The sequence below is a fragment of the Lithobates pipiens genome, unplaced genomic scaffold (assembly GCF_037356315.1).
Source record: "Lithobates pipiens isolate NorthernLeopardFrog02 unplaced genomic scaffold, aLitPip1_a1.2 Scaffold_22, whole genome shotgun sequence".
NCBI classification, from domain to species: Eukaryota; Metazoa; Chordata; class Amphibia; order Anura; family Ranidae; genus Lithobates; species Lithobates pipiens.
This window is the reverse complement of record NW_027507784.1, coordinates 166,378,759-166,390,773: the sequence shown is the minus strand read 5'-3', so window position 1 is coordinate 166,390,773 and position 12,015 is coordinate 166,378,759. Positions and strand designations below refer to the sequence as shown.

The following is a 12,015-nucleotide window of genomic DNA, read 5'->3' as shown; positions in this document are numbered from 1 at the left end:
CTATAGCGATGTTGTTCTTGGGGTCATTGCATTTTTATACCTCCAAACATGGTGAGTTGAGTTAATGCCGAAGAGCTCAATTATGGTCTTATCTGGCCCCAACACTTTCTCCCAATCCTTTTCTAAAATCATTTAGATGTTCATTGGCAAACTTCAGATGGGCCTGTACATGTGCCGCCGTGAAGACGGGACCGTGCAGGCGCTGCAGCATTTCAATCCATGGCAGCGTATTGTGTTACCAATGGTTTGTTGTTGACTGTGGTCCCAACTGCCTTGATTATTCTCCAGCGCCTTCTGTGTAATTCTGGGCTGATCGCTCACTTTTCTCATGATCATCCTTGCCCCACGAGGCAAAATCTTGCAAGGAACTCTAGACCAAGGGCGATTGATGGTATTTAATTTGTGAATAATCATCCAACAGTTGTCTCCTCCTCACTAAGCTTCTTGCTGAAGGTCTTGTAGCCCAGTCCAGCCTTGTGCAGGTCTACAGTCTTGTCTCTGACATCCTTTAACAGCTCTTTGGTCTTGCCCATGATGGTGAGCTTTGAATGGAAGAAAAAGATTCTGTGGACAGGTGTCTTTTTTATACACCTTTTAAAAGTATAAAAACTGCGCTCTGAGACTGTATGTAGGAGCTGGCACTTCAGTAGACATGTAGTGCAAAACATAAAATGAACAATAGTGCAGCGCTCAAAGTGATATGTGGAACTGAAAACAATATAAGACTGTAAATAATACAATTATCTCAAAGTGCTTTTTTGAATAATATACCAATGTGTAATCGCAAAAAAGATCAAGCAAATCATAAAAAAATATATATAGATGCATCCAAAACTAAATGTATATTGTTTTCCGTTCCAATAACACTTTGAGTACTGCAGTATTGCTTATTTTACACAGGACTAATTTGTGTACCACATGAGCACACACTGTAGCCAGTCTGTGGGAGCCAGATTTCTTGTTGGTTGGTAGTGGATCAAATACTTATTTTACTCTGCAACTGCAACTCCATTTCCAACATTTTATTGTGTGTTTTTTTTTTTTTTTTCTGGATTTTTGGTTGATATTCTGTCTCTTATTTTAAAATACACCTATGATAACAATTCTAGACCCTTCACTTATTTGTAAGTGGGCAATCTTGCAAAATCTGCAGGGGATCAAATAATAATTTTCATCACTGTACATGTAAAAATCATTTATTTATTTTTTTTAACTAGAGAATTACTTCGAACCCCCAAACATATATTTTCTGAAAGCAAAGGCCTAGGAGAAAAGTCGTTTTTGCAATTTTTTTAATCGAAAGGTATTTGCCAGGTGATTTTTCAAATGCAAGTTTCTTTTGGAAAAAAATCACTTGAATCTTGGTGCACACAAACACAATATAATGCCCTATTGTTTGGTAAAATATAAAATTTGATGTTAAGCTGAATAAATAGCTACTGAGCTTGTCACACTTTAAAATTGCTGTGGAATGTCGACAAACTACGGTACTGAAAAATCTCCAAAGACAATGCTTTAAAAGACTCTGTGTTACCAGTTTAGAGTTGCACAGGATGTCTGGTGGTAGAATTATTGCGCTCACGATGACATTCACGAAAATGTCTCACATGTGGTGCGATTGACATTTACATATGCGTGCGGGACTGATGAGGATTTTGCCACTTCCAGTTTTGGTTTCTTTACAAGCGGTTACCAGCTTGTAAAGCATCTGATCAAACCAATCTCTGTTTTAATAGACCCCCAGATTTTTCACCAAGGAATACCCTTCGCTGCCCAAGCTATCAAAAGTAGCAGAGTTTGGCTGTTCCTCACCCAGTTTTAAGCCTCCTATGCAGCTTTTTCTCTTAGTTAAGGACTGTTTCAACCTACATATGAAATTAACGATCATTAGCACCTGCTTGGCATATTTTTTTTCATCATACACCTGACTCTAATCCTAAAAAATGACTTTGTGCAAGTGTAAGAATTTATGCTAGTTTTGAACCAAAGGGGTAGTCACGCTAGATATTGATTTGTTTGATTTATGTTTTTTTCTGTCCGCTTACTTTGCATTTTGTAATTTTTAATAAAACAATTTAAATATATATTTAAAAGAATTCTTGCTTTTCAGCATTTCTTTACACCTGCCTAAGAAGTTTGCATGGTACTGTATATACGCAAATGTTTTGACTTGCATTTTCTTTTTTAAACTGTATGCGTTGTTTTATAACCACTTTCAGACCGGACCATTTTGCTGGTCAATGACCAGAGGTATTTGGCACTGCGCTGCTTTAACTGGTAATTGCGCGGCCATGCAATGTTGTACCCAAACAAAATTTGCGTCCTTTTCTTTCCACAAATAGAGCTTTCTTTTGATGGTATTTGATTGCCTCTGCGATTTTTATTTTTTGCGATATAAACGTAAAAAGACCGCAAATTTTGAAAAAAAATGATATTTTCTACTTTTTGTTATTAGAAAAATCCAATAAACTCAATTTTAATCATACATTTAGGCCAAAATGTATTCAGCCACATGTCTTTGGTAAAAAAAAAGTCAATAACTGTATATTTATTGGTTTGCGCAAAAGTTGTCACATCTACAAACTAAGGTACGTTTTCTGGAATTACGCAGCTTTTAGTTTACGACTGCCTATCTCATTTCTTGAGGTGCTAAAATGGCAGGGCAGTACAAAACCCCCCAAATGACCCCATTTTGGAAAGTAGACCCCCTAAGGAAATTGATAAGTGGCATGTTGAGCCCATTGAATATTTTATTTTTTTGCCTCAAGCGATTGAATAATGACAAAAAAATTTATTATTTTTTTTTTTTTCACAAAGTTGTCACTAAATGATATATTGCTCACACATGCTATGGGCATATGTGAAATGACACCCCACAATAAGTTCGGCTGCTTCTCCTGAGTACGGGGATACCACATATGTGGGACTTTTTGGGAGCCTAGCCGCGTACAGGGCCCCGAAAACCAAGCACCGCCTTCAGGCTTTCTAAGGCGTACATTTTTGACTTCACTCCTCACTACCTATTACAGTTTTGAAGGCCATAAAATGCCAAGATGGCACAAACCCCCCCCAAATGACCCCATTTTGGAAAGTAGACACCCCTAAATTTAGGGGTACACTAGTGAGACTCACAGGTAAAAAAGCACCTAGGCTGTCAGCGACTATATCAAAACGCTACAAGAAAAACTGTTAGCGATCGCAGGGATCAGGCCTGACTCTGTGAACGCTGCAGTTATGCGTGTTGTGTTTTGTAAGTGACAGTGATCGATCGATACTGCACTTGGGTGGGCTGGTCGTGGCTTGGCGGAGGGGCTAAATGCAGGTGCTAGCAGGTATCTGGGCTGATCCCGCTAACAATGCGTTTTGGGAAACCTAAACTGCTGGCGACGCTAATATAGATCTGATCAGATACTATATTACTAAGGGAGGTGTATGCTTTGTGCGTGGGTGTTAGCGGTACTGGCACTAACCTGACGCTGCCTGGGGCGACGCAGACCTTATCTGACCCTCAAACTTATATCACCCGCCGGGTGATCAGGGGGTTAAACCTTTATTAGGTAATAAATGGCGGGTGCCCTGAAACTATAAAAAAATAACTAACCAACCAGCGTCACCTGTAACAGTTATATGGTGATCACTGGTGAAAGGGTTAACTAGGGGGCAATCAGGGGGCTTTATGCGGTAGTATATGGGGGTCCCTGGCGCTATAAAAAGCTGCGGCGAACCTAAATGCCTACCTGCCTAACTAGCGTCACCTGTGACACTAATACAGCGATCAGAAAAACGATTGCTTATTAGGCTGGGTTCACACTGGAGCGATGCGGGAACGCCACGAATCCGCGGCGGGTTCCCGCATCGCATGCCTCCCGGCGGCAGTTCACACTGCCCTATGCGAACTGCTGGGAGTGTCAGTGAAATGTTAATGACACCCCCAGATCAGTTTGCAAATCGCAGTGCGATCTGCAAACTCGGATCGCATGGTGTGAACACCCATGCGATCCGATTCTGCTGCAGACCAAAAAAAGGGTCCCGTGCGAATTTACGGCGGGTGCGACGCAAATTCAGCCATACTATCTGTATGGCTGAACTCGAATCGCACAGAGATCGGATGTGATTTGCACTGCGGTGCGAATCACATCCGTTCTCATAAACCGCTGCAATGTGAACCCAGCCTTAGTGACGCTGGCGACGGGGGGTGATCACGGGGTTAAACCTTTATTGGGGGGGTTAGGGGGGTACCTTAGAACTAAAGGGGGCTAACCCTAACTGCCCTAACAGTTATTACAGTCACAAATGACACCAATGCAAAAAAAAAAAAAAAAAAATGCAATTGGTGTCACTGTGACTGGGGGGGCAGGGGTAATTGGGGGGGTGATCGGGGGGTGAGGGGGGGGTGTGAGTGTGCCTGGCATGTTCTACTGTGTAGTGTCGTGTTGGTGCAACTCACAGATCCTCTCTCCTCGGTGCCGGAACGAAAAATACCGACACTGAGGAGAGATTACATCACTTCCTCTGCCTGTGTTTACATTACAGGAGAGGAAGTGATGTCACGGAGCATTTCCATTCGTCGGGAGCGATCACGAGGGGGTGGCCATGAATGAATGGCCGCCCCCTCATCCCGGATCGCTCCCGAATGAATACCGACCGCCGCAGGCACCGGGGGGGGGGCCCGATCGGGCCCCCCTCCCGCGGGAAGGCAGGGACGTATATATATACGCCCATATGCCTGCCCGTGCCATTCTGTCGACGTATATCGTCGTGCGGCAGTCGGCAAGTGGATAAGGTGAGGGTTCATATAGATATAGTGAGGGAGGGCTATATATAGCCACGTCCACACAACCGAACTTTCCGAACGGACTAAGTCCGTTCGAGAGTCTGTTCATTTTGAGCGTGATGACGTAAACGGGACTAAACAAGGAAGTTCAGTAGCCAATAGCTGCCCTTGCGTCATATTTGGTCCGTCAGACTAGCACACAGACTAACGTTTTTTTCCCTATTTTTAGTCCGTCGGATAGATCTGAAACCTGTTCTATTTCTAGGTCTGTCGGATTCTTTTTTCGAAAAACGATCGGACTAGCCTACACACGATCGGATTGTCCGACAGACTGATCCCGTCGGACCTAGTCTGCTGGAAAGTCTGGTCGTGTGTTTGCGGCATTAGATTAAAAATTTGTTGAAGCAACTATTCATTTTATGACCGCATTCACTCCTTTTGGGGTAGTGGTCACATCTTTCCTTGGAAATCTTTGCCCACTCTACCTTGGAAATCATTCCAAATTGGTCAATTTGCAAGGGCATCTCCTTTGCACAGCCCTCTTCTGATGACTCCACAGACTTTTTCAATTTGGTTCAGGCCTGGGTTCTGGATGGGCTATTACAAAATGTTGCTCTTCTTGTGCTGAAGCCTTTCTTCTCTTCTGGGAGGCTGCCAAGGCCCACAGCAGCAATAAAGTAGCTGCAGGAATTTCTTTCAAATACTGGTTGTGTACAACATGTGACCACAATCTCCTGCATTCTTCATATGTCTGGACTGTGGGGTAGGCTGGCAACATCCACGCCTAACTACATTTTGCAAAAACCTACATCAACTTCCAAATCATATTAATATCTGATTAGAACAAAAAATTTAACTTTGCTATAGTTCAATAATATATTTTTGGTGCAAAACCAACACTGCACATTACTATAACTACAGTGAGAGATGGTGGTGGAAGCATGCTTTGGGGCTATTTTTCTTCAGCTGGAGTTGAGGCTTTAGTCAAGGCAGAGGGACTTATGAAAAAGTAGAAAAAAATATTGACATTTTGGAATGGTCCAGCCAGAGCCCAGACCTGAATACAGTTGAAAATCTGTGAGGAACTGAAGGCGGCTCACCGGAGATGCCCTCACAATCCTGACAGATTTGGAGCATTATTACAAGGAAAGTGGGCGAAAATTCCCAAGGCGAGATGTGCCATGCTGATAAACTCCTAAATCAGGGCTACTCTATTTTATTTTTTTGAGCAGCAGCTGGGTATCTATTTAGGATAGATTGTTCCTTGTTTATATTGTGCGTGTGTGTCTTTTATACCATTTAGTATCCTACCCCAAAAGATTAAATGCTGTAATAAAAGCAAAAGGTGCTTCAACAAAGTATAAGGTTTAGGGTTGCATATTTATGCAACCACATTTATTGTAGGTGTGTTTTTTTTTTTTTTTTTTTTAAAGATTTCAGTTTGTTTTTAATTGTACCGCACAGATTATAGGTCACAGAGGTGGAAAAAAATGTTTATTTTGGATTTATTTTATATCTCAAAAACCTAGCATGTTATAGGGGTGTGTAAGCTTTTTACATCCTATCTATATCTACAGCCAGTAGGTGTAGCTCTGATTTTTTTTTTTTTTTTTTTTTTTTTTTTTACACCATTCTCGACCTTCTTGTATTTGCTTTGTTAAAAACTCTGGTTTTCAGAGCTAAATTGTTCAAGCTAAAAATGATATACAAGACAAATGACTTGCAGCAATTACCTTTTTCACCCCTCTAGCCACCTTTTTAAGTTTAATCCTAATGAAGTGTTAATGTGAATGCATCAGTTTTAAAGCAAATGGATTCTGCTGTTCTCTGTTTTTAAACACCCCCCCCCCCCCCAAACAGTGTATTTCCAATTTTGTGATCAAATTTTGAGAAAACCCCACCTATGTTTGTGTTCCTGTTCACCATTTGGCTGCAATAGTGGAAATGCACTTAATCGGGGCCGGCCCAACCATGGGACCCAATGGGACCATTGACACAGACAGGACTTTTAAGAGGGGTGGCAGCCGTAGGTCGGCGGGTGAGTGGGCGGGAGGCTCGGCAGGTGGGCAGCTCAGCGGGTAAGTTAATGGGCAGGAGGCTTGGCAGGTAAGTGAGCGGGCAAACAGGCGATCCAGTCAGCGGGTGAACAAGCAAGTGGAGGCAGTCCAGTCAGCGGGTGAGCCAGCGAACAGAACAGTCGGCAGGTTGGCGAAGGCGCTGGCCAGAGAGATGACATCTCTCACCGCCCGCCCTGCATCACTGCAGTTCTGCCCTCACTGTGACTTCACTTTGGGTCACAGCAAGTGAAATCTGCACCTTAGCAGGCAAGTGACGCAGCAAGTGACAATTGTAGTGGGCAAGTAACAATCCGCAACGTGTGGCAAGTGACAATCCGCATCTAAAGGCAGGTAAAGGTTTACTAGTAATGGCAGTGATCTGAATGGGGATCTGTCTGATTACAGTGATGTATAGACCCCCGACGGGTCCTTTTTTTTTCTCTCTCCTATATAAAAGGTCCTCTTTATACTCCTACATACATTTTATACAGCCATCACAGGTCCTCTTTGTACTCCTATAAACATGTAGAGCCATGACAGGTCCTCTTTTTATATTCCTTTACATGTATAGAGCCATGACGGGTTCTCTTTCTACTCCTATATACATGTATAGTGTCATGACAGGTCCCCTTTATACTCCTATATACATTTCATTCATTCTTGGTCCCAGACAGCACAATGTCTTGGGATGGCCCTGCATTTAATTATGTATGAAGGTGAACAAAATATTACCATTGACTTCAAACCATTATAGTTTCACTTTAAATGTTAGATGGCTGAATAGCGTTAGGCAGTTTTTCACCATCACATCAGGTTATCTTATCTGTGCACATGCAGATACATTAATAATCCTGAAATCTGACATTTGTTTTCTTCAGGTCTTAGAAGACAGTATGATATTCTCTTTGGCAGGATGTGTGATAACTGCAAATTGTAAGTATTCACTCCTCTGCAATTTTTTGACATCACTGTGCATTCCTTAAAAAAAAAAAAATTCCTAAGCTTACCTTTAAAGTGGATGTAAACCCTCTGCTATACTCAGTGAAGTGAATGGCCTTAGATGATACACCAAGTTGACAAAAATCTCTCTACATAAGTTTTACATGGATATCTGCTATCTTTAGCTTTCTATACTCTTTAGAATGTGCACATGGTGTTAGAAAATGTTCTTCCTGTTTCAGCAGTGGGTGTGGAGCTTGGGCATACACTGTGTGAGAGCCGATTTTGAGGAAAGGCACACACCCCCTTCCACATAGGCAGAGGAGCGAAGAAACGTGCAGAGCTGTACTGTGACTAAACCAGCTCTCTGCTTATCTATCTCCAAGCACCCTCCCCTGTGTTGAATAACTTGTCAGAAGTGACTCTCCTGATATCAGAGGAACGGAGCAGCAGAAAGACATGGGACTTGAAGCTTTGTAGAGATATAAGTAAACACTACAGATATGTGCCCAGGCCAGATTACATGAATGGGGTTTACAACCACTTTAAGTACTACTGCAGGACAGTGGGGTAGAAACATATCAAAGTTGGAATGGATAGGGGTCAGGAATACAGGTCCACAAATTTAGTTCTAGGTGCAAAGACCTAGTAAAGGAGATGCTTTATATTTCCAAAAGTATTGGGACACCTGCCTTTACACACACATTAATATTAATGGCGTCTTAGTACATATAGTTAAATATTAAGTTATTAAGTTGGCCCACCCTTTGCAGCTATAACAGCTTCAACTCTTCTGGGGGCGGGGGGGGGGGGGGGCTGTCCACAAGGTTTAGGAGTGTGTCTATGGGAATGTTTGACCATTCTTCCGGAAGCGCATTTGTGAGGTCAGGCACAGATGTGGATGAGAAAGCTTGGCTTGCTTTCTCCGCTCTAATTCGTCCCAAAGGTGTTCCGTCGGATTTAGGTCAGGTCTCTGTGTAGACCAGTAAAGTTTCTCCACCCCAAACTCGCTCATCTATGTCTTTATGGACCTTGCTTTGTGCACTGGTCCAAATCATTTGTTGGAGGGGGGATTGTGGTGTGGGGTTGTAGAATAGAAAAACACATGTGTGAGCTACTGGTGCTGCATACCCCATAACATTTATATAAGGAAAAAATTCACTCGTGGGATTTTTTTTAGCAGCCAGGAATTTGTTCAAAAATCATTAATTAAAACTCTGTATTAGATCAAAAAACAATTTGACAGTTACATGGGATTGTAAATTTTTTTAGCTCTGGCATTCTCATGACAAAATGACAAAACAATCAATCATGATGTAACTACATATTGTATGAAATCTTAATAAAATTGCATTTTACTGCAAAATATGGTCTTCCACATAAACTCTACGTGTTTCGACCCTTCTAATTATGGTCTTCTTCAGGGGTTATTTTATTCTATGCATAGAAAAATGTATTTTACATTTTAGTAATCATTTGATTTGTTTGCCAATATAACTAATCACATAAATAAATGTATATTTACCAATCAAGACTATGGAAGAAAGAAAAGCATATCCTATAGCCAGAAATGTCTTTAAAAGTTTATTTCAGCTATCCCAAAGACATGAGGGAAGGTAGTGAACAGGCACCTGTGGTGTGTCATAATAGACTTACTTTTTGAATTTAATGTAAAAATAGTAATAAAGAAAATAAAAATATTTAAGATATTTGAAATATTACCACTGTGAATAACCAATGATTAAATATTAAAATAGTATATAAGAAAATTTTATTCTATCCTTATTTTTAAGACAACAATGACAGTCCATATAAGTGCCACCCGACACTAGTTAGTTTTCACAATCCATGACTTAACTTCACAGTTCACACAAATAGGTTTTAAATTCAAACTGTAGCACTGACGTAAGTAATTTTTTTTTAAATTAAACTTTAAGAAAAACATAGACAGTTAGTTTAACTTTAATTATAAAACGTATCTAGTATATTGACTGTCAGTCACTTTATAGTAGGCAAATAGGCATCGCTTTAGCCAGTCACGCAGACATACCAGAGTGTTTTACATTTTGTTGTGGTGTTTTTTTTGTTTTTGTTTTTGTTTTACAACAATGTTAAAAATGGAGGTTATCAAATTTTGCCTACACTTAGCTCACTGAGTGATCCCAGTTAACCACATCCATGTTTACCATCACTGTCCAGGCCGTCTGGTGATGTCACAGACATTGACGTCACTGGACTCCTCCCCCTTCCCTTCGTTAGCAGACAGAGGCACTTGCGGAAGGGAGGAGGAGTCCGGTGACATTAATGTCCGTGATGTCACTGGATCTCTGACAGGACTCCCTGAAGACCTGGAAGCCGGCAGAGAGGTGAGTAACGATCAAAAGAATTTTGATCGATCAAAAAAATTAACAGTTAATCGAGGAATTAATCTTTAATTTTCCCAGCCCTAGAGCATACATATGACACGCAGTTGAAGTAATAGAGTAACAATGCAGATGGAGCGTGGAAAGCTTCCAAAAGTCTATCTATGTTGGTGAATTAAAATGAGGATTTAAATATTAGTAACTATAGAAGCTTTTTTTAATAAAAGAAATTCAAAATGGTATTGCATTCCCTATCCCAAGATGTACTTGTTAGCAGAGTTTTCAATGTGTCTGTGTGTCAACAGCTTGCTGGGATCACTCCAGGATCCACAAGAGCTGTTAACATATATATACTTCCTTATTTGAGTACAGGTGCCTGTCTTCCAAAAAACCAACCCCCCCCCCCCCTTCTCCAAAACCACCTGTGTGCTACGACCGCCATCATGGCGGTCTCGTCGGCGTTCCGGAAGGCATTGCCCCGGAAGCTTCTGTCATTTCCGTGACGTCACGTGACGCTAAGGCCACGCATGCGTGCCGCGCCGAATGATGCTGCCAGCACTACAAACAACCCCTCTTGTGGCGCTGATGGATTTTGTACCAGTCGAGAGAAAAAGAATGGGAGAAAACAGCTGCTTCTCACTTACCGTGCCAGGAAGTTTGAAGAGCAGTGGGATACCATCAATGGATGTGGGGAGGACACTGAATTGGGATGCTGATAGGAACTGCAAAACAGAATACATAGTTACAAAATACATAAAGTTAAATATCATTCATTTTAAACAGTACATAATTGCAAAATACATGCAGAAAAAAACTGTTAATACTCTGCAATTCAAACATTTTTCCATTAATTTATTTTAGGGTCTAACCAAAGCCGGCTGATTTTATTTTTTCTTTCTTTTTTTTTTTTTTTTTTTTTCTTCCCTTTCGTCTTTCCAGAAAATAATTGAAATACATCAAAAAGTTTGTTCATAAAGTAAAAATGTATCCCATTTTAGTTAGTTCGTTTTGCCAGACACAAATCCTTTTAGGAAGGGGGCAAATGTTATGGATTCATTTAAGCCAGGAAAAGTGGTGCTCTGTAATTTAAAAATCCAGCGTTGCTCGTGTTGAAGCAAGACTTTATTCCAGTCTCTACCTCGATCAGAAATGTGTATTCTGTCGAGGGCAACAAAGGTAACTTTTGGCATTTGATAATGATGATGTGAGACTACATGTCTACCCACTGGTAGATGTCTGTTTCCGATTTCCATACTCTATATGTGTTGAGAAATTTGCCACCAAAATTGTTGTTTTTTGTCTTGCCTACATAATATGCCCCACATTCGCAAGACATCATGTGGACGACCCCAGATGTTTGGCAGTTGGCAAAGTGCTTGGCGTCAAACACTTCGCCATTGGGAAGTAGGAAAGACTTCTCTCTCCTAATAAGGTAAGAGTGTGAACAATGTCCACAGGGGAAGGAACCATATATAGCAGTGGTCATCAACCCTGTCCTCAGGGCCCACTAACAGGCCAGGTTTTATGTATTGCCTTGGGGAGATGCAGGCTAGAATACTGCAATCACTGAGCAGCAAATGATATCACCTGTGATGTATTTCAGTTATCTTGCAAACCTGGCCTGTTAGGGGGCCCGGAGGACAGGGTTGATGACCACTGATATATAGGACAATTATTATTTTTATTAAACCAATTTATCTTTAATCAAAGAAGCGCGTTTTATAAGTAATCAAAGGGTTAGTTGATATAAATTGCTCTACTCTTTGGTCGCCTGTCAGAATCAACCAATGTTTTTTTAAATAATTTCTCTAATTTCTGTGTTGACTTGAATAGCGCATAATGATCCTTATAGGATCAAAATTAGAATTCTTTTTGGATTTTG

The 12,015-nt window shown here is 41.1% G+C and overlaps 1 protein-coding gene across 1 annotated transcript in view; it reads left to right on the top strand.

Annotated features, from left to right (window-relative positions):
* LOC143925698 (cytochrome P450 20A1-like) overlaps positions 1–7,814 on the top strand; it is a 46,792-nt gene extending 38,978 nt beyond the window's left edge. Inside the window, exon 8 of the mRNA XM_077450159.1 lies at positions 7,710–7,814. Coding sequence (XP_077306285.1) covers positions 7,710–7,814 — 105 coding nt within the window. The remainder of the gene's footprint in view (positions 1–7,709) is intronic.
* The last annotated feature ends 4,201 nt before the right edge of the window (positions 7,815–12,015 follow it).